This window comes from Heptranchias perlo, chromosome 5, assembly GCF_035084215.1.
Source record: "Heptranchias perlo isolate sHepPer1 chromosome 5, sHepPer1.hap1, whole genome shotgun sequence".
Taxonomy (NCBI): Eukaryota; Metazoa; Chordata; class Chondrichthyes; order Hexanchiformes; family Hexanchidae; genus Heptranchias; species Heptranchias perlo.
This window is the reverse complement of record NC_090329.1, coordinates 118,245,033-118,272,704: the sequence shown is the minus strand read 5'-3', so window position 1 is coordinate 118,272,704 and position 27,672 is coordinate 118,245,033. Positions and strand designations below refer to the sequence as shown.

Sequence of the window (27,672 nt, the reverse complement as noted above, 5' to 3'; positions counted from 1 at the left end):
GACTTCTGGCTGTTCCCCCTTCCCCTCACAGAACATCCTACACCCGTTCAGTGACATCCTTTGCCCTGGCACCAGGGAGGCAACACACCATTCGGGACTCAGGTCTGCAGTTGCAGAAACGCCCGTCTATCCCCGATTATCGAATCCCTGCATTTCTACACTTTCTTGCGCCACCCTGTGCAGCCATGGTGCCCATGACTGCACTCCCCCGAGGTGTCATCGCCCTCACTAGTATTCAATACTGGTTTGTGAGTGCCACACTCCCAGGGGACTCCAGCACTGCCTGCCTGCTTGTTCCTCCTAGTCTATCTGATGGGTCACCCACTCCCTCTCCACCTGAACTCTTGTAGCTGCGGGGTGACCACCTCCTGAAAACGTTCCACAAAACGTTCAGCTTCCCGTATGCACTGTTGTGACGCCAGCCGCCCCTCAAGCTCTCAAACTCTGAGCTCGAGCTCAAGCAGTTGTTGGCACTTCCTACATATGTGATTTTCCAGGACACATGAAGTGGTGAGCTCTCAACTCTGGAACATTTGGATAGCTGATAGGAATTCCTGAGCATTGCTGCAGCTACTGAGGCCTTTTAAGTTGCCATTCGAAGTGCTGTATTCTCAGCTGACCATCAACTTTAGGAGATCAAAGGTGAGCAAATACAGCAAAATGGAGGATTCCAGGGATGGTGTTTTCGCAGTTATATTTGCTTAGTCAGTGTTTGCAACTTGCTCTGGCCTTGATTATGATCAACCTTTACCTCTTTTTCTGCATTTAGGCCTTTTTGTATTGTAAAGATGTGGAGGGCCTACTGGGCTTGCACTGTAGGTTTCAGCCTTGGCTCTGGAGAAGTAGTGGCTCCTCTAAGTCAAAAGGTCGTGGGTTCAAGCTCCACTCCAGATACGCGAGTACATAAGAACATATGAAATAGGAGGAGGAGTAGGCCACACAGCCCCTCGAGCCTGCTCCGCCATTCAATCAGATCATGGCTGATCTTTGACCTCAACTCCACTCTCTTGCCAGATCCCCATATCCCTCGATTCCCCCAGAGTCCAAAAATCTATCAATCTCAGCCTTGAATATATTCAATGACTCAGCATCCACAGCCATCTGGGGTAGAGAATTCCAAAGATTCACAACCCTCTGTGTGAAGAAATTCTTCCTCATTTCAGTCTTAAATGGCCGACCCTTTATCCTGCACTATGCCCCCTAGTTCTAGACTCTCCAGCCATGGGAAACAGCCTCTCAGCATCTACCCTGTCAAGTTCCCTCAGAATCTTATAATGTTTCAATGAGATCACCTCTCATTCTTTTAAACTCCAGAGAGTATCGGCCCATTCTACTCAATCTCTCCTCATAGGACAACCCTCTCATCCCAGGAATCAATCTAGTTAATCTTCGTTGCACCGCTTCCAAGGCAAGTATATCCTTCCTTAGGTAAGGAGACCAAAACTGTGCACAGTACTCCAGGTGAGGTCTCACCAAAGCCCTGTACAATTGTAGTAAACTTCCTTACATAATGTAGGTTGACACTTCAGTGCAGTACTGAGGTAGGTACCGTCTTTCGGATGAGACGTTAAACTGAGGCTCAGTTTGCTCTCTCAGGCGGATGTAAAAAATACCATGATACTATTCGAAAAAGAGCAGAGGAGTTCCTTTGAAGTAATTCATTCTCATGTTCTAGAAGCACTATAAGCTTTAAGCCACAATGAAACCTTTTCTCAGGCCTGACATTTTTTAGCCAATGCCAGAATCAAGTTTCAGCTACAATCTGCACCCTTAACGAAAAAATTTTTAAAAACAGAAAACAAGCCAACAGGAAATTCATTCAGTCCTATTGAGGGTGTTACTGCTGAAGCAGCGTTTTTATTACCACTTGTTAAGATTACGCTAACTTATTTGGAAGTGAACTGAGAACTGAAAGAATGACCCACGCGGTCTGCCTGCACACAACTATCATTTAATCAGCAGTTTATTGTTTCTTAAAATTTTTAAAAGGAAAGTCTGGCAACTCTCAATGCAGTGGAGCTGTTGTTAACTCACCCCCGGAATTCCATTCTGCCACATCCATCTCTCACATAGAAGACAGGCTTGAACGCCTTAATCCCTGCTATTAAGAACTACTTCATCCCACTGTTAATATATTTTACAGTAACTGACGTGATTGAGTTTGATGGATTGCGCGAGACAGCGACTGCACTATTCACTTCTTTTCCTGTGTGGTCATTAAAATCCTTTGTTCAAGGGCTCCCCTAATGGCTTGCTGAGTGTATTCAATGAGATGAGCTGTACAGGCTAGGAAAGTCTCAGGTTTGATCCATGTTCTGTGCTGAGTTAGCTGACGCTAGTTGTGATGACTGTAAAAGGGGATGTTATAATCGGTCTGTGTGTCCCCCTGGGGTAGGGAAGGAGAAGATCAGCCAGGGTTCCCTCTCCTGAGCACAGTCCAGCGACATACCTCCCGGCAAGTGGGGACGTCAGGTGAAGTCAGGATCAGGCCTCACACTCAGGGTAAATTGAACATATTGTCAAGGCTCACACATGAATAATGGTCACTTGGACAAGGTACCAGAGGGGTGAGCAGTGCTGATGGAATTGAATCCCAGCAAACAATTAATGCCTCCAGGAGAGCAAAATAAGAAATTGGCAAGAAAAAGAGAGAGGAAAAAAACTTCTACAAACATTTGCATTTTCTGAGGGAACTGTCCTTTGGAAATTGAGGGATTGATTTAGATAACTTCTGAAGTAACTAACCCATTTTAAACACCAATTGATTCTGCATCAGTGGCCTTCTGGGGCAGTGTGTTCCATTTCCTTGCAACATAATTTTTTTTCTGAATTTGCTTTTAACTCGTTTAAGTTTCCAAAAATAATTAGAAGTCAGTTTTAACTTGGAAAACACCGCCTCAGCTAGCAATTGTCCTAAAACAGCTGACAGTTCACATACTGAATTCACCAGGCAGTTTTAATCTCCAACCGTAAGGTGTTGGAGGAGGCAAAATTCCAATGGTTTTGTCCATCGGTGCAAGCAAGTTGGAGTAGAACCTATGGCCGTCCAAATTAAAAGCAGCAGTAAAGGATCTTGCGATCCAACGGAGATATAAATCTGGCAGCATAAGGTCACTGATCCCTTCTGGGATCGATTAACTTACTTTCGACAAGGTCTAGGGCCTTTTCCCAGGCCTTATGGCAGCCCTTAATTAGCAAATGTTTCACTAAAGGCCTTTTAAGGGCATGAAGGGTAGAATGGGCCGGCCGGCGGGCGGGGGTAGTCAGACGAAGATCTGCCTTTGAATTTCCTCCTCCTTCTTCCGAGAAAATGGCTGGATCCAAAATACAGGAGGTATCCAAGTGCAACCTGGTTCCACCCATCCATTTTCCATTCCCCAGTCAGTCAATTTGCCCCAGATTCATCCATGGTCCAATCGAAATGTCAGGCCCAGAAAGTCTCATTCGGTACTTTCTATCTAAAAGCAATATCTTCATTGGAAATGCTTACTGTGATAATGACGTCGTCACAAAAAGGTACATTTTGATTTTGGAGACAAGGGCCTGGATTTTCCACTCAATTTAGGCTGATGCACCAGTATAAATAGGGTAGAATTTGGGGGGAAATTCTTTGGGAGTTGCTCTGCAAGCTGTACGATGTACAGTATGTCCGCACTCATGAGGACGGCCTCAACCGGGATCTTGGGTTCATGTCATGCTACATGTAACCCCACCAGCAGTGGGAAAAAAAAGTTATCTGTTTTTAATACAACTGGACATTCTCTCTCTTTCTGCCTTTCGGGTCTCTTTCTCTCTTTGTCTGTGTAATTTGACCCATTGTGTATTCAGTATACTGGGACCTACTGTTTTCCGTGGCTAACCTGCCTGAACACCAACGACACCTTTGATTGGTGTGATGGTGTCCCAGCCTAATATAAATGTAAGGAATCTTACAACACCAGGTTATAGTCCAACTGTTTTATTTGAAAATCACAAACTTTCGGAGGCTTTCTCCTTCGTCAGGTGAGCGAGTGTGGGATTCCATGGAAATTTACCGCATTTATATTCAGAGAACAATACCTGGTGATTACAGATAATCTTTCCAACTGCCCGTTGTCAAGGCAATCAAAGTGTTCAGACAGAGTGATGTTACCTACAGGACCACCGAATACACAAACGGCCAGAGCACAAAACAGAGAGAGAGGGAGAGAAACATCCGAAAGGAAGAGAAAGACAGAGAGTGACCCGTTGTGTTAAAAACAGATAATTTTTTTTCGCTGGTGGGGTTACGTGCAGCGTGACATGAACCCACGATCCCGGTTGAGGCCGTCCTCATGGGTGCGGAACTTGGCTATCAATTTCTGTTCAACAATTTTGCGTTGTCACTGGACCATGCAGACACTGCGACAACGGATGAACGGACACCGCGCAACAATCGCCAGACAGGAGGGTTCCCTCCCAGTCGGGGAACACTTCAGCAGTCAAGGACATTCAGCCACCGATCTTCGGGTAAGCGTTCTCCATGGCGGCCTTCGAGACACACGACAACTCTGTTTTGTGTTCTGGCCGTTTGTGTATTCGGTGGTCCTGTAGGTAACATCACTCTGTCTGAACACTTTGATTGCCTTGACAACGTGCAGTTGGAAAGATTATCTGTAATCACCAGGTATTGTTCTCTGAATATAAATGCAGTAACCTTCCATGGAATCCCACACTCGCTCACCTGACGAAGGAGAAAGCCTCCGAAAGCTTGTGATTTTCAAATAAAACAGTTGGACTATAACCTGGTGTTGTAAGATTCCTTACATTTGTCAACCCCAGTCCATCACCGGCATCTCCACATCAAGCCTAATATAAGATATACGATTTGAGAACCTCTCATTCACCTGACGAAGGAGATAATCTCCGAAAGCTTGTGATTTTCAAATAAAACTGTTGGACTATAACCTGGTGTTGTAAGATTCCTTACATTTGCCCATATACTGGCAGCGATAATTGTATGCAAATGACTGGGTGCAACAGATGTCAATGCATCCCAGCATCCAATGTTGCTGTGGCAGCAGATTTAATTTTTTGAAGGACCAGTGAATTGTTGCAATCGATTGCAGGGCACTCAATTGCACGCACTAGGTGCATTATTTGCAAATGCTTTATTTAAAAAAAAAGACTTTTACAGGCAACAAGAGGCTGCTGGTCATATTACATTGTAGCAGTCCCCCCCAGTCCTGTTGGACCCTACCTTCAGAATACACCTCAGTGGAGGCTGGGAACCCTGTCAGTTATTCAAATGGACCCTGACCTCGGAAAATTGGCTCGGATCAGGGCGCATCTTTGTGTCGAACAGAACTCCAGCCCCGGCACAATTCCACCAGAATAACAAACGAGCAGAAAATCTAGGCCCATTTGATGGACCCCACCAATGCAAGAGTCAGTATTTGTCAGATCATGCAACCTTAAATCAAAGTAACAACCATAAAAATCTAGCTGAAAGCAATCCCAAAACTTCAAAAAAAGCATTGAACTATTAGAGGTTTACTTGGTGAATCGAAATGCAAGCATAATTCTCATCATCACTGAAGTATCTCTTCTCCCCCTCCCATCCTGCTCTCATTTTGTAGTACTTCATTTATGCACGCTGGCCACCAACAACAGCAGTGCTGAAGTCAGCAGCAGTCACCATCTGAACTGATGGTTTCCAGCCACATCTCTGTAGGACGTGCTGCCTGCCCCATGGAACGAGACAGTGAATACTGACTCAGCTATTGTGTAACAGGAGGCAACGTGGGAACATGATGTCACAACAGAAAAAGCATACCCGTGCTGCTGTTCTGTGGTGAGACCACATTCCCACTCGTTTTCTGCTTCTAACCCACAGGATAAGCTGGTCAGCAGCAGAAAAAGCGGTGCTCAGACTTCAGCTCCCGATGCCTCCCATTACCGACTATAGTAGCATAAAAGCACTCCCCCAAATTATTCTGCCATTTTAGGTCCCCTCACGCCACAAACTATTCCCTGATCGAAGTACATAAGAACATAAGAGATAGGAGCAGGAGCAGGCCATTCGGATTTGGAGCCTACTCCGCCATTCAATGAGATCATGGCTGATCTGATTCTGGCCTCAACTCCACTTTCCCGCCTGTTCCCCATATCCTTTGACTCCCTTGCTGATCAAAAATTTGTCTAACTCAGCCTTGAATATATTCAATGACTCAGCCTCCACCGTTCTTTGGGGTAAAGAATTCCAAAGGATCACAACCCTCTGAGAAGAAAGTTCTCTCCATCTCTATCTTAAACGGGCGACCCCTTATTCTGAGACTATGCCCCCAGTTCTAGATTCCCCTATGGGGGGGAAACATCCTCTCAGCATTTACTCTGTCAAGCCCCATCAGAATCTTATATATTTCAATAAGATCTCCTCTCATTCTTCTAAACTCCAGTGAGTATAGGCCCAACCTGTTCAATCTTTCTTCATAAGAAAACCGTTCCATATCCGCAATCAACCTAGTGAACCTTCTCTGAACCGCCTCCAATGCAAGTATATCCTTCCTTAAATAAAGGGACCAAAACTGTACGCAGTACTCTCGGTATGGTCTCACCAGCACCCTGTACAGTTGTAGCACCCCTTGAAATAAAGGCCAATATTCCACCTGCCTTCCCAATTACCTGCTGTACCTGTATGCTAACTTTTTGTGTTTCATGTACAAGGACACCCAAATCCCTCTGTACCACATCATTCTGTAATCTTTCTCCATTTATACATTTTGCTTTTTTATTCTTCCTACCAAAGTGGATGATTTCACATTTTCCCACATTATACTCCATCTGCCATTTTTTGCCCACTCGCTTAACCTGTCTATATCCCTTTGCAGACACTTTGTGTCCTCATCGCAACTTACTTTTCCACCTATCTTTCTATCAGCAGCAAATTTGGCCACAGTACACTCGCTTCCTTCATCCAAGTCATTAATATAGATTGTAAATAGTTGAGGCTCTGGCACTGACCCCTGTGGCACCCCACTAGTTACAGACTGCCATCCTGAAAATGACCCCTTTATCCCGACTCTCTGTTTTTGTTAGTTAGCCAATCCTCTATCCATGCTAATATGTTACCCCCAAAACCATGAACTCTTACCTTGTGCAGTAACCTTTTATGTGGCACCTTATCAAATGCCTTTTGGAAATCCAAATACATTACATCTACTGGTTCCCCTTTATCCACCCTGCTCAAAGAACTCTAATAAATTTCCCTTTCATAAAATCATATTGACTCTCCTTGATTTTATTTTGAGTTTCTAAATGTCCTGCTACTACTTCCTTAATAATCGATTCTAGCATTTTCCCAATGACAGATGTTCGGCTAATTGGGCCATAGTTCCCTGCTTTCTGTCTCCCTCCTTTCCTGAATAGGGGCGTTACATTTGCGGTTTTCCAATCCGCTGGGACCTTACCAGAATCTAGTGAATTTTGGAAGATTACAACCAATGCATCCACTATCTCTGTAGCCACTTCCTTTAAGACCCTCGGATGCAAGCCATCAGGTCCAGGGGACTTGTCAACCTTTAGACCCATTAGTTTACCTAGTACTTTTTCTCTAGTGATAGTGATTGTTTTTAGTTCTTCCCTCCCTTTTGCCCCTTGATTTTCTACTATTATTGGTATGTTATTAGTGTCTTCTACTGTGAAGACAGATACAAAATATCTGTTCAATGTCTCTGCCATTTCCTTGTTTTCCATTATTATTTCCCCAGTCTCATTCTCTAAGGGTCCTCTACTTACTTTAGCTACTCTCTTCCTTTTTATATAACTTGTAAAAGCTCTCACTGTCAGTTTTTATATTTCTTGCTAGTTTACTCTCATAATCTATTTTCTCCCTCTATTATTTTTTTAGTCCTCCTTTGCTGGTTTCTAAAGTTTTCCCAATCTTTGGACTTACCACTAATCTTTGCCACGTTGTATGCCTTTCCTTTTAACCGGATACCATCCTTAACTTCCTTAGTTAGCCATGGTTGGTACACCCTTCTCATGGAGTCTTTTCTCCTTACTGGGATATATTTTTGTTGAGAGTCATAAAATATCTTTTTAAATGTCTGCCACTGCTTATCCACCATCATACCATGGGGGCATAGATTCAAGGTAAAAGGCGGGAGGTTTAGAGGGGATTTGAGAAAGAACTTTTTCACCCAGAGGGTGGTTGGAGTCTGGAACTCACTGCCTGAAAGGGTTGTGGAGGCAGGAACCCTCACAACATTCAAGAAGCATTTGGATGAGCACTTGAAATGCCATAGCATACAAGGCTACGGACCAAATGCTGGAATATGGGATTAGATTAGACAGGGCTTGATGGCTGGCGCGGACACGATGGGCCGAAGGGCCTCTATCCGTGCTGTATGACTCTATGACTCTATACCTTCTAATCTGTTTTCCCAGTCCACTTTAGCCAACTCTGTCCTCATTCCATTATAATTGCCCTTATCTAGGTTTAATACAGTAGTTTCAGATCCAAGATCCTCACTCTCTTAACACGCAATCTACATGCCAGTAGGCATTTTAAGTAGACACTCAAAAAAAAGTACACAAGAACAATGCAGGCCGACTTGCCCTAATTATCCTTCCTTTTCCGAAGGGTCACATCCGAGATGAGCAGCTTACCACAGGGCCAATATTCTTCCTAGCACACAGAAAGCATCCTTTCCTTAGTGAACGCACAGGAGTGCCCATCTTTAATTTGCGCTTTCTGGAAACTTGGTCGCATTACGATGCGCTAAAACAAATGCACAACTATTTAAGAGCAGCTTTAACCTGTTTACTCAAAATACATTTGTTACTAATATCCCACTAATTCTGTCACTGTTATGTCACCAATAATAACGAATATCCCAGTAATACTGTTACTAATTTCATCCCACTAATACTGTTACTAGTATGCCACCAATAATGAATAAGTCACTAATATCCCACCAATATTCTTACTAATATCCCAATAATGCTGTCATTAGCATTCTATTAATATTGTTATTTAAACTAATATCCCATTAATATTGTCACTGATATCTTACTACTATTACACAGTGCGATTTCAACCCCCTCAGGTTAACTTCGGGAGTGGCAAAACGCTGACAGTATGAGGCATTTGATTTGTGGCAGATACAGTTTAAGAAGTGTGATTAATTTCAACCCAGTATGAAATAAAGCAACAATCATGTTAAACTATTTAGTTCTTAGTCTCCATGCATGTTTCTCCTAATCTGATGGAGTAATGCTTTTTAAAACAAACTATGGTATTCCAGTCAAAGGGACATTTTATCAAAACACAATATTTTTTCATAACCACAAATATGAAATCAGAAAATCTCTGTACTCAACTCTTAGGGTTTTCTACTAGTCAAAATTATCAACATAATCACAGCTGCCCTTAGGCAGTTCAAGTAGTTGCCTGAGCTATCTGGAGTTCATTGTGATCTTGCTGTTAAAATAGTTTAACTTTAAACCATAAGTTTGACAGGGAATGTTCTGATTTTTATCCTACATCCTGTTTATTCGCTTGGCAAGGCAAAGGTTGCCTAGGAATAGGAGTAAGCCATTAGCCCCTCCAGCCTGCTCAATCATTCAATTAGATCATGACTGATCTGTACCTCAAACCCATTTACCCGCCTTTGATCCATATCTCTCGATATCCTTACCTAACAAAACTCCATTGTCCACTGTGTTATTTTTAATATAATTATGTTTACTCTGCAAGTTCTTAGAGATCTAATCAGCAATAATAAATTGGAGCACAACAGGATGCGCATATTTCAAGTTGATGCCCATGATTTTAAACACATTCTGTCCCTCTACCCCTTCCTTTCTGATTAAAGGTTATTTCGAAGTTAAGACACTCTGAGCCACAAAGGATACAATCAAATCCGGCCCCGACTTTGATGGGATAAAAGTCTCCTCTGCCTGGTGGCTATAGCAGTCCTAATTGAAAGGAGCTTTGGCAATCTCAAATATAGTTCCCAGTGAGCAAGGGCCCACAGCAAAAACCTGCTACCAATTTGGCGGTAATGGTAATCTCACTCAGAAAAAAAACACAGGACGGCTGATGTGGGAAATGAAAAAATGCCAGGCTGGTGCAGTAAGGCTGTTCTGAGGTTGGGTCCTGGAGCACATTGCTGCACAGTGAAGGGAGCATCACTCTACATTTCATCATACCATAGTGTTGACACTGACACTTTGGGCCCAATTGGAAAATTTTCCATTCCCCAGCAATGACATCCCATGGCTTTTAATGAGCACAAAAGTCACAAACATGCTTTTCTTAAATTAAAGGGAGGTTTAAATTAAAAAACAAAATAAAAGCTGAAGAACAAATAATTATTTCTTATATACAATACTGAAAACCGGTGAGCTCATTAGAGCAACTGATTACAAGGAGATACTGAACTAATTATTGGTAAAGAAAGAGATAAAAACCCATTGGATGCTGCAGCAATCTCATTATTTCAACCTTTGGCTGTGTGTTTCCCACTTTCCCCCAATAAGATCAGTTAACTCAACAGAGGTCAGAAGTCGATCCTGTGATTCCTGTAGTCCATATGAATCTGCACCACACCAGTTGCCAGCTGTTCTGTAATCTAAGCCAGCCCAAAAACTTTGTCCATTTTTTATTGACTTGAAATCACTTTAAATGTACTTACAGGGGAATTACCACCTTCCCACTCGTAGCATAACATGTAGCCCAACAGGATGCCATTAACTTCCTCATCCGGAGGTCCAACCCATTCAACAATCAACGAGGAATCATTCACCAGCACGCTGACATTATATGGGGGGGCCGTTGGGACTGCAAAGGAAAGAAATGCATGGGTAATCTTCTCTTCAAACTGTTCACATGTTAAAGCATTTAATGACTTACTTTGTTCTGTGCTCTTCAAAAAACAAATTGTGCAATGCAGCATAGCATTGTTATCCCAACAAATATGTGGAGCATGTTGGCATGGGGGACAGGGAAGAGGAGGAGTCAGGGGAGTTCGATGAGGCCGTATCAGATCGAAAGGCAGCAGTAGCCCATGTACAAGATAGCATGGCACCTTTAGCAAATTCGTCTGAAACAAAATTACATTTTCTAGTTCAACCAATGGTACAGTACGGGGATTGGACACAACTCTTCCTCGCCCGTTCCTCATGCTGCAATTTGCCAAAATCGGCCGGTTAGTTTGGGGACATCCTTCCTTGGAACAATGATAACTCAAGTAATCTTGCACCACGCAGGACAGTCCTAACAGCTGACTAAAGTACAACTGGCAGGTATTTGGAATACGTGACCCACCCCCTTCTCCATAAACTTCAAAAACTGGGTGTGAAAGGTGTTGGGACGTAGAGTAATGAATGAAAAAAATTGCCAATTTTTCTAAGAAAAATAAGCAAAAAGGTGAATTTCTTCCCAAGTTCATAATTAACAGTAAGAAAGTTACCCGGGCAAAGACAGGCCAATTTGTCCTGAGGTTTAATCCAGTGCCTATACTTTACAAATCATAACAACCACTTCAAAAAAAAAAATGACCTCCACTGTTACATCGGATCCCGTTTTTCCCCCCTCTCCAATTGGTTTTCTTCCTCCTCACTTCTCCATCCCCCATACTCTCATAGCAGGGACAGATGGTCCCACCCTCAGATACGCATTTACGATTTTGCTGCAAATAACGAACACGTAACAACTTGCACTTAATAGAGTGGGGGTTTGGATCCACACATGAACACAAGAGCAGAGAGAAGAGTGAGGAGGTGTTCGAAGGTACGGTCAAAGTTTATTTTAGGGAGGCGAGAGATAGAGCAAGGCAAAAGGGTTTAAGAACATCAGAAATTGTCCTCATGTTTATGATATCACTACACATAATGTTCAGAGGTTCAGGTTAAAGCTCATTTCTGGACCGTGTACTCGGAGCTTTCTCCATGTATGTCTGGCCCATGCCGACACAAATCCAGAGAATGCCAGATGCAAATACTTGGGAGTACAAGTAGAAACATTTTCCTTTCTCCTTCACTTATATCTCTCAACTTGAGCATAAATATGCATCAATTTAGAACCATAGAAAAGATACAGCGTTTACTGCATCTTCCCTTTTACTGTTTGCCCTCTCTAAGTCCATTACCTCACACTTCTCCGGGTTGAACTCCATTTGCCACTTTTCCGTCCACTCCACCAACCCACTGATATCTTCTTGGAGTCTACAGCTATCCTCTTCACTATCAACTACACGGCCAATTTTTGTGTCGTCTGCAAATCTGTCAATCACGCCCCCTACATTCAAGTTCAAATCGTCAATATATACCACAAACAGCAAGGGACCCAACACTGAGCCCTGTGCCACACCACTGGAAACGGATTTCATTCGTAAAGACATCCATCGACTTTTACCCTTTGTTTCCTGATACTGAGCCAATTTTGGATCCAATTTACCACATTTCCCTGTATCCCATGGGCTTTTACCTTTCTGTCCAGTCTGCCATGTGGGACCTTGTCAAATGCCTTACTAAAATACATGTAGACAACATCCACTGCACTACCCTCATCAATCCTCCTTGTCATTTTCTCAAAGAATTCAATCAGATTTGTAAGGCATGACCTTCCCTGAACAAATCCATGCTGACTATCCCTGATTAAACTATGCCTTTCCAAGTGACAGTTTATCCTATCTCTCAGTATTGATTCTAATAGTTTGCCCACCACCGAGGTAAAACTGACCGGCCTATAATTGTTTGGCCTTTCCCTTGTACCCTTTTTAAACAATGATATTACGTTTGCAGTCTTCCAGTCCTCCGGTACCTCCCCTGTATCTAGTGAGTATTGGAAAATGATCCTCAGAGCATCCGCTATTTCCTCCCTGGCTTCCTTCAATAGCCTAGGAGCAATCTATCCGGTCCTGGTAACTTATCAACTTTCAAGGATTCCAGTCCCTCTAGTACTTCCTCTCTTGTTATGTTTACCTTATCCAATATTTCACACCTCTCCTCTTTAACTACTACGTCCGGATCATCCCTTTCCTTTGTGAATACGGAGACAAAATATTCATTTAAAACCCTACCCACATCCTCTGCTTCTACACACAAGTTACCCTGATCATCCCTGCTAGGTCCCACTTTTTCCTTAGCTATCCTCTTGTTCTTAATGTACTGATAAAAAATCTTTGGGTTTTCTTTAATCTTACTAGCTAATATTTTTTCATGCCCTCTCTTTGCTTTCCTTATTTCCTTTTTTACGTCATCCCTGTACTTTCTATACTCCTCGAGGCTTAGTATTTAAAATACTACAGTCATTCTATTAGATTTTGTTATATATTAAAGCCATTGAATCTATTATTTCCCTCACATAATTTGCTGGACACAAGATCCCATAAGCAGCACCCAGACCAGATTGACTCTTTATACCATATCCTCCAAAGTCTCACAACTGCTCTCTGCTGTAATGTCCAAGCATTGTTTAATAAGAGAAATTTAACTCCCCAGGGACTCAGCAAATTTATTGAGTGAGTAGTTTAACCATCCAGACCAGGAAGGTCCCAGGTCTCTGCTTTGCGCTGAGTTAGTTGATCTTGGCCAGGACAGCAGTCGGGACATTAGAATAGGCCTCAGCACCCTAGTTTGTGGGGGGGGAGGGGGGGGGGAAATCGGCCACTTCTGGTCATTATCCAGCAATGTGCCTTGCTGGGTGTGTGTGCATGACGGACAAGTTTAAGGCTGGGACTTGGCTGTGAGGTCCTTTGCAGTTGAATAGCCTACCAACACTCACTGACGAGGCTCACAGATAAAGAATGATCATTGGCAAGATACCAGATTGTGTCTGTGGAACCCTGCTAGGTGTCAAAACTATCAGGAGATGAAGAGGGGAGGGAAGAAAATTGGCAGAATAAGGATAGAAAAAAAAAAGTACTTTCACCATATTATCATGGCTGTAAATCTATTGAGCCATTCTAACACACCACTAACATGAGATATTTAAGTTTCTCTGTGAATCACAGTAAAATCTTGAATCAGCAAATAATGCAACATCATGAATTACAATGACAAGATTCTCAAAGATTGGAGGCCATCTGGCAGGTTTCAAAACATCATTTCAATTTGAGTCCCCATTTTCAATCGTGATGATTTAACATGCAAAGAGAAAAAAAAAATCACCCTTTTGAAATAGTGATTTCCCCCCAACCCCAGTTTGGAGTTTACCTTTAAATACTTTAAATGTGAGAAGATTTTCAACCCCAAAATAAACCAGTATGTCCAATTTATGAAAGCAATCCAATGTCAAAAAAGGAAATCAGTATTAGAATCTGCTAAGGTTGATAAGGTGTTTCCCTAAAGGTATACCACTGGTACATTATTCTATTACATCTTGGTGCTTTAGCATCAAACAGCAACATACCTCAGAGACGGAATGAAAGACAAAGAAAGAAAGACAGACAGAAAGGAAGAAAGAAGAAAAAAAAGACAGACACAGACAGACAGACAGGAAAAGAAAAAGACTTCAATTTTATATAGCGCCTTTCACAACCTCAGGACGACCCAAAGCACTTTACAATCAACAAGTACTTTTAAAATGTAGTCACTGTTGAAATGCAGGATTAACACTTTTATCGACAGTGTAGGCAGAGGAATTTCATACAATGAACGCACGAGCGCATTCGTTGATAATATCGCACCGTTACCCTTAGATTATCTCCATTATTATGTGCTCACGAGTAACAGCCGGTGGAAGAACTATAGTCCCTGAGCTGCTGGGATCTTGGAAATCTTATGCTACGGAAGGCAACTGGCCAATGATAAATAATCTAACAGTTGACAGATACATAATAAATCAAAGGAGTTTCTGTAAATATCCTAGAAAACCATCTAGGATTCCAGTCATGAAAAAAAACCAACAGTTGCTGGAAATACATTGTAGGTCTATCTGCATCTGAAAAGAGAAAAGGCGGGTTAATATTATGGGTGGAGGCTTCACCAGAAGTAGAACATTCCAGTTGCAGGTTTACCTTTGAAGACAGAGGAGAATTCTGCAAAACCTTTCCTCAGCAGATTAAGTGGGTTGATTAGAGTCACATAAACGACAAACATCAGTATAGATGAAGGAAGCCATTCAGCTCATCCTTCCAGAATAATCTATGATTACCCATCACAGCATCCAACTACCTCCTAAGCATCTCTAAAGTTTTTTGCCTCTACGAGCTTACCAGGGAGACCATTACAGGCATTAATCACTATGTGAAGAAGTGCTCCAAACATCAGTCCTGAACTTCTCTTTTACCAGTCTGTACCTGTGTCACTTACTGCTCTGGATTAATGTTTCCCATTCCACCTAGGGTCTTATATACTTCTAAAAGGTCCGGTCTCGTTTGTCTCCTTTCAAGGCTGCAGAGTCCAAGTTGTTTATTAACCTTTGCTCATAAATCAGCCCAATGACAGTAGGGATCAGCCTCGTGGCTCTTCCCTGCATTGCTTCCCATGTTTGGATATTTTGCCAGAACTGAACACAGCTTGAGATGGAAAGACTTGCGCAAGGTCTGTGGTCAATAGGACCCTGATGGCATTTTAACCGGGGCTGAGTGAGGCATTACCGAGAGGAAGTTACACCCAGAAAAGAAAGAACTTGCATTTTTATAGCACCTTTCACAATCTCAGAAGGTCCCAAAGTGCTTCACAGTCAATGAAGTCCTTTTTGAAGTGTAGTCACTGTTTTAATGCAGCAAGCTCCAACAAACAGCGATGAGATAAATGACCATAAATTTGTTTTAGTGATGTCGGTTGAGGGATAAAAGTTGGCCAGAACACCAGGAGAACTCCCCTGCTCTATTTCAAATAATGCAGTGGGATCTTTTACATCCACCTGAGGGGGCAGACGGGGCCTCAGTTTAATGTCTCATCCAAACTATGGCACGTCTGGCAGTGCAGCATTCCCTCAGTACTGAACTAAAGCCCAGTTTCTGTGCATAAGTCTCTAGAGTAGGAGTTGAGCCCCAGGTCTTCTGACTCTGAGGTGAGAGCGCTACCACTGAGCCAAGGTTGACATTTGAGCAGTATTCAGACAACAACAACAACAAAAACTTGTATTTATATAGTGCCTTTAATGTAGTTAAAAAAAAACCAAGGCGCTTCACAGGAGCGTTATCAAACAGAATTTGACACCTAGCCACATAAGGAGATATTAGGACAAAGAGGTAGGTTTTAAGGAGCGTCTAAAAGGAGAGATAGGTAGCGAGGTGGAGGGGTTTAGGGAGGGAATTCCAGAGCGTAAGGCCTAGGCAGCTGAGGGCATGGCCGCCAACGGTGGAGCGATTAAAATTGGGAATGCGCAAGAGCCCAGAATTGGAGGAGCACAGAGACCTCGGAGGGTTGCAAGGCTGGAGGAAGTCACGGAGATAGGATGGGGCAAGGCCATGGAGGAATTTGAAAACAAGGATGCAAATTTTAAAAGCGAGGCCATCCTACTTCATTCTTACAAGAAAGACAAATGGTGCAGGAGGTCAAGGCTTGCAGCTGAGGATCTGACGACCAAATACTAGTAAGATATATGACTAAAGTTTATGTGAAACCTATGTTTTAATTTATTCAATTAAATAGCATCAGGCCCTAATCAGTTTAAAAATAGATAGAGCAACGTCAGGGGGCCTCTTAACTATGTTGTTATGCCACAAACATTAAAATGGATCCATATGCAATGACAGAATCATTAAAAGGAAGGTTTTTGCATTCATGACAACTGGTAGCTCCTTCAATTAATTGTGCTTCAATTATTGATTAATGCATTTCAGCAAATAAAAACCTACCTCCTTCTGTGGTTTCAGCCTGGACCCCAGAGCATTGTTCGGACCATCCTACTTCATTCTTACAAGAAACACAGATGGTGTAGGAGGTCAAGGCTTGCAGCTGAGGGATCCTATATTCATATGGTGGAACAGTAGTGTTGTAGGTAATCACAGGACTTGTCACGTTGTTTTTCCCACCTGCAACTTTCTCGACCTGATCATAAAAACACACAGCAAATTCAGCCTAACACAACAAAGAACTGATTCAATTCATAGTGCCACCAATAGTACATATTTAAGATAATTTCAAAAAAGCAAGGGGGGAGGGGTTGAGGGGGAGGAGCGGTGGGCGGGGGGAGGGGGGAGGAAGATGAAGAGAATTATTTTTAGTTACGATGATCTGGAATGCACTGCCTGACAAGGTAGTGGAAGCCAGATTCAATAGTAACTTTCAAAAGGGAATTGGATATATAGTTATAAAGGAAAGATTTGCAGGGTTACACGGAAAGAGCAGAGGAGTGGGACTAACTGGCTAGCTCTTTCAAAGAGTCAGCACAGGCACGATGGGCCGAACCAAAGGCGACATGAGGTAGAACTTTTTTTTTTAACGCAGCGAGTAGTTATGATCTGGAATGCGCTACCTGAAAGGGTGGTGGAAGCAGATTCAATCGTGGCTTTCAAAAAGGGAATTGGATAAATACTTGAAGGGAAAAAATTTGCAGGGCTACAGGGAAAGAGCGGGGGAATGGGACTAATTGGATTGCTCTTACAAAAAGCTGGCATGGGCTTGATGGGCCGAATGGCTTTCTTCTGTGCCGTAACCATCCTATGATTCGATTTATAAAATAACCCTCCACCCGCACCCCAAATAAATTGAAGAATTTAATTTTGGGTGCAAAAAACTACAATCACATTCATAAATATACCGTACAAATGTTTTAAAAGTTAGTCATTTGCTATTGGAATTCTAGTTATGTGTAAGTTTGTTTGTGGAACCCACATTATCCATGCACGATAATCCCCACTTCCGTTATCCGTGTGTTTGATTATCCCAATTTCCATTAGCTATGTACTTGCTTATTCCTACTCCTAATATTAATAGATAAAAAGAGGGCATGAGGGCAGATAGGAGAGAAATTAAAGAACCAGGTTCATGTCAAGGACAGGGGGAGCATGAGGGGGGAGGGTTGGCAAGGTGGGCAAGGGGAAGGAGGGCAAAGAAGCAGCAGAGGCATCTAATCAGGTGATCTCAATCTTATTGATCCTCTCATTTGTTTGAGGTCAGGGGTGGAGGAGGCAGTGGAAGAGGGTTTAAGGAGACAGTTGGTAATGGAGAAAAGAAGTTGGTGCCACACCGCCACTGTGAGGGATTGGACAGAGCAGGGAGTGGAAAGTATAGCCGGGCAGGCAGGCTTCGGTAAGGGTCAAGGTGTTGCCACATGTGAGCTAGGCGGCTCACCACCACCTTCTCAAGGGCAATTAGAGATGGGCAATAAATGCTGGCCTCGCCAGCGGCGCCCACATCCCATGAACAAATAAATAAAAAAGGTTTCAGTCAAAGCCACAATGTCAATGCAATCATCCACAATAAGGTCTTGGATGGCAAGGGCCTTATTCGCAAGTGAATGGACATTCTGGAAGGAAACGTGGAGAGGGGCAGTGATTGTTGATCTAAAGGCAGAATTCAAGGGGGAAACGGTGGATGGCATGCGCGGGACAGAAGGAGACTGGCAAAGTTAAAGCCCAGCAGGTGCACTGGGCAGGAAGGTTGGCGAGAGGGGATGTGGCAGTGGAGGTTGCTGCATGTAAGCAGGCAGCGAATGGGTGCCTCGATGGGCCCTTCGGAGAATGCTACCAGAGGCACAGAGGCTCGCTGTGGTTTTATTCAAGGGGAATTCAAGCCAGGACAGTAACAGAATAGTAGGGGTAGTAATGGGTTGGGGTAGGGACAGGGGGAAGCAAAGTACCCGAGGGAGGAGAAATGAAAGGCGGCATAACTCGATGCAGGAATGACAGGAGAGGAGAGAGCGACCAAGAGAAGAAAAGAAAGGAAGGCAGAAATAATGGGCTCAGGTCTGGAGCAGCATCTAAAATGCAAATGGACACAGAGAGAATTCAGGTTACATAGACATGGCAGAGATTAGGAGAGTCATTTTCAAAAGTTCAGATCAAAACGTTAGAATAGGACTGCTTGCACTCAAAAATCTAAGTTTAACTTCGGAATAACATATGTTCATGCTCATTCGCATTATTGTGTATAATCTGGAAGGAATGGGTGATGTAAATTTCACAGATCAGACTGAATATTTGCCAAACACCTACTTCAGCCCTCGTGAGACTGTTCAGCGGGCAGCACAGTTCGTAGCGGTATTAGTTCAAGCTGTGTTTTGTGATTAATATTAAACTGCCAGTGGTAGGCGTACTGTCGGGAAGTGGTTAAGTACGGAAAATAATCCAGCAAGTAATGACCATGAACACAACAAGCTGTGCTGCCTGACATATCTTTTATAATCCTATTACTCTCAATTTGGTATTGCTACTTGAGTCAGGACAAGGAAAACTGAAGAAAATGGGCGGAATTCAGAATTCTTCAGCAGAAGGGGGATCAATGTAGGGAACAAGCTGAACAAACCAGAAGCTTTGAGTTTCAGGAAGGAAATAAGACAGGTTTCCTGGCATCTGAAAAAGATTCATGTCAGTTAAATTTAACAAACGATCTGGAGACATCTGACAGGAAAGAAAGGGGATGGTCAGACGGGTGAGTGGGCGGGCAAGCTGTGCCAATGGTCTTCTCCCACCCAAAATATGTTACTTTAAGGGGCGCGGTTTTCCTGGGAGCTTCTCCCGCTCCACCTCCGTAACTTGGAAGTCCAGCAGAAAGCCAGTCTACGTGACTGCAAAATCAGCCAGGGGCTCCCATCCTCCTCGCTGTCCAATGACCCACTGTTGTAAAATTTCACTGGGTGGACGTTAGATGAGTACACGACTGGTCTCAATTATAACCCCCGGCACAGTTAAATAGTACACCAGCGCTCACAAAAGAAGAATTGGTCACTTGGGTACACGAGAGCACCCTTCCCCTTCGAACCATACCCCTGCACAAGTCAACATGTGTAGGAGAGGGTAAGAGAGGAATCTGGAAAAACAAACTTCTCATGACTATGCTGAGGAGAATGATGGTTCTTAGAAATTCTGAAAGATGAGCCAAACTTGATTTTTTTTCTCTTTTAAAACAAAAGTACGTTAGTTACTGAGTGATTATCGGTTCAAACTATTAAATGTCATCATTATTAAATGAGGCATTCTGCCATTCTAAGTCTTTGCCAGATAAAATATTTTTGGTGCCAACACCATGATGAGTTAATGCACATTTCAATCCATTAGGTTTACGCAGGTTAAGAAGGCCATAAAAAAGGCAAACCAAGCACTGAGGTTCATTTCTAGAAGGATAGAATTGAAAAGCACAGAAGTTATGTTAAACTTGTATAGAACCTTGGTTAGACCACACTTGGAATACAGTGCACAGTTCTAGCCTCCATATTATAGAAAGGAAAAAGGGCATTGGAGAAGGTGCAAAAAAAGATTCACAAGGATGATACCAGAACTGAGAGGATATACTTATCAGGAAAAGCTGAACAGGCTGGGGCTCTTTTCTCCAGAAAATGTCATAAAGGCTTTATTCTGAAGGCTGAGGGGCAACCTGATGGAGGTCTTTAAGATAATGAAAGGGTTTGATAGGGTAGACGTAGAGAAAATGTTTCTACTTGTGGGGGAATCCAAAACTAGAGATCATAAATAAAAAAAGTCACTAATAAATCCTATAGGGAATTCAGGAGAAACCAATTTATCCAAAGAGTGGTAAGAATGTGGAACACGCTACCACAGGAAGTAGTTGAGGCAAATAGCATTGATACATTTAAGGGGAAGCTGGGTAAGGACATGAGGGAGAAAGGAAAAGAAAAGAAAGGCAGGCGAGGAGGCTTGTGTGGAGCAAAAATGCCGGCATGGACCAGTTCGTCCAAATGGCCTGCTACTGTGCTGTAGTTTCGTGTAACTCGATGTACAATCCATAAAAGCCAACGACCTGTTCATGCTGATTAATAATCTACTATTGCTTTATGTTTACTTATGCATGTATACAGCAAAATCACAGCCAGCAAACCGCAGCCCACGGGGACTAAGCAGGAAACCTGCCAAATTCTGCCAGGTCTGTACGTGGCTTATAGAAGCACAGTTGGTCTAAGTCAGCATGTTACCATTCTCCGCAATCAATCAATCTCAGTAGTAACTGTACTGCAGGACAAGTAGAATTTACCTGGACTTGGCAAATGTTAACAGGGGAGTATCCATCAAAGCCAGACTCCCATGAAACTACAACAGCATGAGCTGTTTGATTCTTAATCCATAGGTCAATTGGTGCATTTGGGGCCTCTAATTAAGACAAAAAGGATTACAACACATTATTACATGTGTGAAGTATGACGTTTACTTAGATGCATGTGTAATTCCTCTTCCAATTTCAAACTTATTCATTCTTTGTCAAATCAGTTGCAAACATACCTAAAATGGACTAACACAAAGAGAAGGAAATATTTCTTCTGGACTTTACTCCCACGGGATAATTTTCCTAACTCTGCATTTCCAGTGGGGAACCTCATCCGCCAGTAGTGCACATCGGGAATTTGGGCACGCACGGTTTTCCGACTCTCAGTCATGGCTATTACCCAAGCCTGTATGTTACCAAGTATTTTCTTTCTGTCCCCACAAATTTTGTGAGATTAAATGTGACCCTTCACCTTACTCCTCAGTGATAATGTCTTTGGGCACCATACAAGAGAGATTTTATAGGGAGCTCATGTTACAAAGGGGTATTTTATACAGGTTCTCTATTAGTGAGGCCACAATAAACAGTGTGTGGTATGGCTCAGCTACTAACTGGGAAGTGCATTTACCAACCAAATCATCAGGCATTCTTAAGACAATTTGGAATTATGGCGACAGCACAGCTGGCCACTTTACAGTGACCCTTGCTGGAAGTGCATGCATGTGTACTCGAGGTGAAGACAGGTTCAGACTCGGCTGTGATGCCCCACGTGGTTGAACAGTTGTCGATACTCGCCGCCAAGCCTCACACACGAAGAACTGACTAAAGTTCGATTCCGTCTTTGGAACAGCCCCCACCTTAGCTGACCTCTACCCCATTATCGTTGAAACCCTTACCTATACCTTCATCATCTTGGTCAATTTACCGAATGCTCTCCTCACTGGCCACCCCACCTCCGCCCTCCACAAACTTGAACTAATCCAGAGCTCTGAGAGTTGAGTCCCTGTCCTATACACAGTCATTCCTGCTCCCACCAAACTCCATCAAATCTCTCTGCAGCCGAACTCCACCTTACTTGGTAAATCTTCCCCAGCCAATTGTCCCAACTCTCACCCTCCTATTCCTTTAGCGTGGAATATAACTTATTCCCCCCATGGCTCCACCAGAGGCTGATCTTTTGACCGCTATGTCCCTTCCCTCAGGATCTCTCTTCCAAAATCACTTTGCCTTGCTACCTCCCTCACTGCCTTCAATGGCCTCCTAAAAAACAATCTCTTTTTGGTAAATGGAGTTAAGATACAGATCAGCCATGATCTAATTGAATGGCGGGACAGGCTTGAGGGGCTGAATGGCCTACTCCCGTTCCTGTATTTGGATCCTCCCCCCCTCACCCCACAAAGTTTCTTCACTTCAGCTTAGTCTCCAAACCTCCCTTTCATGCCAAAGCATTCTCCTACAAGTAATATAAACGTAAGTCGCTGTTGTAGCCAAGAAACCACAGGGCGGCCATTGCCCATGAAATTATGCCCTGGAATTTGACAATGCCTTCAAGAGAGAAGGGGGAATGGGAGAGAATGGTGAGGAGAGAGAGAGGGGAGAAAAAAAAACTGCCAACAACTTTACAGTATACACATATTAAAAATACGCAGGCGGGTGAATTTTCTCAGAGCTGCTCCCACTCCGCCACCATAACTTCACCAGAAACTCTGTTGTACGCGTGCAATCGGAGTTTCCATCGTACTTCCGGTGACGGAGCGGGAGCAGCTCCGAGGAAATTCCCGGCCGTAGTGTTAAATTTAAGTAGTGCGGAGACAAAAGCAGTAATAACAGTTGCCTGTAGTCCGTACCTTTGATGTTAACCTGGACTTCCTTTGAAACTGTTACTCCTTTTTTATTGCGAGCTTCACAACTATATCTTGTTCGTTCTTTAATTCCTAAATTGGAAAAAAAATTTAAAAAGAACAAAATGAATTGACCCTTTCCGTCCATTTTAAAAGCTCAGAGTAGTGATGGATGCTAATAGTCCCATTGCTGCATGTAGGGAAGTTGAAACCGAGCATTTCTGACTGGAGCCAAGAGTTAAATTGTATAATTACCTGCAAAGAGATTATAACAGATCCCAATTACTTGCAAAATAAAATTTTACGTTCACAAAGTGTCAGGTTTGCGGTGCCAGTAAACCTTTAAACTGATCAAGCCTGCTATTCTAGAAAGATCACACACCTGTCTGCAGGGAAAAGCAAAAGAATGTTGCCCCAGGCTTCCTTCACCCACTGCCGAGTGATCACAAAGCGCTTTTGTGAAATTATTGGGGAAGGTCCTGGAGTAGATTGCCACCCTGCCTTCCAATTTGGAATGGTGTGCAACAACTCAGAGGAAAAATGGAAAGGAAGAATCCTCTTTTTTTTAAAAAAAAGCAGACACACACACACACACACACATCTTCATCGACTCCATCAATGGCAATTGTGTGGTTGTGTACTGAGAATGAATGGTCGACATCAACCTAAACAAGCCTTGGTCTGCCAACCCCATGGAAGACAGAGCAGGCACTGCTAAGCAGAGATATGTGATGCAGAATAATTTTGAGAGATATAAGCAGTCAATCTTCCCCATGAAGATGAAACGACTAGAAATGGACAGCCTCACTTCATTTCCGCCCTATAGGCCACCTGAGGCCCAGGAAGGAGCATGTTAATAAATTATATTTTATTGAACATTTCTTTTTTTTTTAAAATAGATTTTTCTCTGCCAATTCTTACTCCTCCCTTTTTCATCTCCTGAATGTGCTGACTCCTTGCTGGGTACAGTTGTATCCAGTACCACACCAAGTGGCCATTTATACATGCGTTTACTCGGCAGTGAGGGTCAACGGGCTATTTGAGCACGGATGGTTCCCCAGGCAAGCCCGATCCTGTCCTCGCCGGTCATCTACACACAGATAATACAACCAGGAGTCACCAGGTAGCAACCAGGTTTCGGAACCTTGGATGTTTCTCTCCTTCCATATCTCAGGGGCACTGAGGCTAATTGTACGACCCTTACTGCTGCCCCAACTCGGAGCAGCTAACTCCGCACAGACCAGGGATTGAAGCAAGGGCCTCCCTTCTCTGTATACCTCAGCCACTCACTGACTAAATCTGCTGAACAATCAGGGCAGCCACAAGTAACAGTTTCATTATAAAAATGACTTTATAAGTTTCCAATGACGCTTAAAACAACCAACAGTGATCAGAAATATTTTGCAACACAATTAAACCGAATCACATGAATTCCCCTCTCACAGCAGGAAGCTATATTGCTGACTTCTCAATATCAGAGAAATCTCAAAACTCCCACGAAACAAAGGAGTCTAATCAGATGACTGCAGAGTTTGTTACCTCTAGAATTGACTATTCCAGTGCTCTCCTTGCTGGCCTCCCATCTTCCACCCTCCATAAATTTGAGCTCATCCAAAACTCTGCTGCCCATAGCCTGACACATACCAAGTCCCGTTCACTCATCACCCGTGCTCACTGATCTACATTGACTCCCGGTCCGGGAACTCCTCGATTTTAAAATTCTCATCCTTGTTTTCAAATCCCTCCATGGCCTCGCCCCGCCCTATCTCTGTAACCTCCTCCAGCCCTATAACGCTCCAAGATCTCTGCGCTCCTCCAATTCTGGCCTCTTGCGCATCCCTGATTTTAATCGCTACACTATTGGCGGGCGTGCCTTCAGCGGCCTAGGCCCTAAGCTCTGGAATTCCCTCCCTAAACCTCTCCGCCTCTCTACTTCTCTTTCCTCCTTTAAGGGTACGGTAGCATAGTGGTTATGTTACTGGACTAGTAATCCAGAGGCCTGGAAGAATAATCCAGAGATATGAGTTTGAATCCCGGCAGCTAGGGAATTTAAATTCAGTTAATTAAATAAAATCTGGAATAAAATACTAGTATCAGTAATGGTGACCAGGAAACTACCGGGTTGTCGTAAAAACCCATCTGGTTCACTAATATCATTTAGGGAAGGAAACCTGCCGTCCTTACCCGGTCTGGCCTATATGTGACTCCAGACCCAAAAAGTCACAAGAAGAATAAAAAAACCGGACGGACCACCCGACATCGGATAAGTCAAAGGCAAACCAAGCCCAGTCGACCCTGCAAAGTCCTCCTCACTAACACCCAGGGACTTGTGCCAAAAATGGGAGAGCTGTCCCACTAACTAGTCAAGCAACAGCCTGACATAACCATACTCTCAGAATCATACCTTTCAGCCAACATCCCAGACTCTTCCATTGCCATCCCTGGGTATGTCCTGTCTCACCAGCAAGACAAATCCACCAGTGGTGACAGCACAGTGGTATACATTCAGGAGGGAGTGGCCCTGGGGGTACTCAACATTGACTCTGGACCCCATGAAGTCTCATGGCATCAGGTCAAACATGGGCAAGGAAACCTCCTGCTGCCATTTACCGCCCTCCCTCAGCTGGTGAATCAATCCTCCTCCATGTCGAGCACCACTTGGAGGAAGCACTGAGGGTATCAAGGGGACAGAATGTACTCTGGATGGGGGACTTCAATGTCCATCACCAAGAGTGGCTCGATAACACCACTACTGACCAAGCTGGCCGAGTCCTGAAGGAAATAGCTGCCAGACTGGGCCTTCAGAAGATGGTGAGAGAACCAATCTACCTGTCACAGATGCATCTGTCCATGACAGTATTGGTAGGAGTGACCACCGCACAGTCTTTGTGGAGACGAAGTCCCGTCTTCACACTGAGAACACCATCCATCGTGTTGTGTGGCACTACCACCGTGCTAAATGGGATAGATTCAGAACAGATCTAGCAACTCAAAACTGGGCATCCATGTGGCGCTGTGGACCATCAGCAGCAGCAGAATTGTGATCCGCCACAATCTGTAACCTCATGGCCCGGCATATCCCTCACTCTACCATTACCAACAAGCCAGGGGATCAACCCTGGTTCAATGAGGAGTGTAGAAGAGCATGCCAGGAGCAGCACCAGGCACACCTAAAAATGAGGTGCCAACCTGGTGAAGCTACAACACAGGACCACATGCATGCTAAGCAGCAGAAACAAACGTGTTATCGACAGAGCTAAGCAATTCCACAACCAACGGATCAGATCAAAGCTCTGCAGTCCTGCCACATCCAGTCGTGAATGGCGGTGGACAATTAAACAACTAATGGGAGGAGGCTCCGTAAACATCCCCATCCTCAACGATGGCAGAGTCCAGCACGAATGCAAAAGACAAGGCTGAAGTGTTTGCAACCATCTTCAGCCTGAAGTGCCGAGTGGATGATCCATCTCGGCCTCCTCCCGAGATCCCCACCATCACAGAAGCCAGCCTTCAGCCAGTTCACTCCACGTGTTATCAAGAAATGGCTGAGTGCACTGGATACAACAAAGGCTATGGGCCCCCAACAACATTCCGGCTGTAGTGCTGAAGACTTGTGCTCCAGAACTAGCTGCGCCTCTAGCCAAGCTGTTCCAGTACAGCTACAACACTGGCATCTGTCCGACAAAGTGCATAATTGCCCAAGTATGTCCTGTCCACAAAATGCAGGACAAATCCAACCCGGCCAATTACCGCCCCATCAGTCTACTCTCAATCATCAGCAAAGTGATGGAAGGTGTCGTTGACAGTGCTATCAAGCGGCACTTACTCACCAATAACCTGCTCACCGATACTCAGTTTGGGTTCCGCCAGGACCACTCTGCTCCAGACCTCATTACAGCCTTGGTCCAAACATGGACAAACAAACTGAATTCCAGAGGTGAGATGAGAGTGACTGCCCTTGACATCAAGGCAGCATTTGACCGAGAGTGGCATCAAGGAGCCCTAGTAAAATTGAAGTCAATGGGAATCAGGGAGAAAACTCTCCAATGACTGGAGTCATACCTAGCACAAAGGAAGATGGTAGTGGATGTTGGAGGACAATCATTTAAGCCCTAGGACATTGCTGCAGGAGTTCCTCAGGGCAGTGTCCTAGGTCCAACCATCTTCAGCTACTTCATCAATGAACTTCCCTCCATCATAAGGTCAGAAGTGGGGACGTTTGCTGATGATTGCGCAGTGTACAGTTCCATTCGCAACCAGTCAGATATGAAGCAGTCCATGCCCACATGCAGTAAGACTTAGACAACATCCAGGCTTGGGCTGATAAGTGGCAAGTAACATTCGCGCCAGACAAGTGCCAAGCAATGACCATCTCCAAAAAGAGAGAGTCTAACCACCTCCCCTTGACATTCAACGGCATTACAATTGCCGAATCCCCCACCATCAACATCCTGGGAGTCACCATTGACCAGAAACTTAACTGGACCAGCCATATAAATACTATGGCTACAAGAGCAGGCCAGAGGCTGGGTATTCTGTGGCAAGTGACTCACCTCCTGACTCCTCAAAGCCTTTCCACCATCTACAAGGCACAAGTCAGGAGTGTGATGGAATACTCTCCACTTGCCTGGATGAGTGCAGCTCCAACGACACTCAAGAAGCTCAACACCATCCAGGACAAAGCAGCCCGCTTGATTGGCATCCCATCCACCACCCTAAACATTCACTCCCTTCACCACCGGCGCACCCTGGC

The 27,672-nt window shown here is 43.9% G+C and overlaps 1 protein-coding gene across 1 annotated transcript in view; it reads right to left on the bottom strand.

The window, feature by feature from the left end:
* Positions 1-27,672, bottom strand: part of mertka (c-mer proto-oncogene tyrosine kinase a) — a 150,260-nt gene that overhangs the window by 51,308 nt on the left and 71,280 nt on the right. Inside the window, exons 5-8 of the mRNA XM_067985306.1 lie at positions 22,926-23,012; positions 21,070-21,185; positions 16,776-16,968; positions 10,659-10,804 (exon numbers count right to left, since the gene is read on the bottom strand). Coding sequence (XP_067841407.1) covers positions 10,659-10,804; positions 16,776-16,968; positions 21,070-21,185; positions 22,926-23,012 — 542 coding nt within the window. The remainder of the gene's footprint in view (positions 1-10,658; positions 10,805-16,775; positions 16,969-21,069; positions 21,186-22,925; positions 23,013-27,672) is intronic.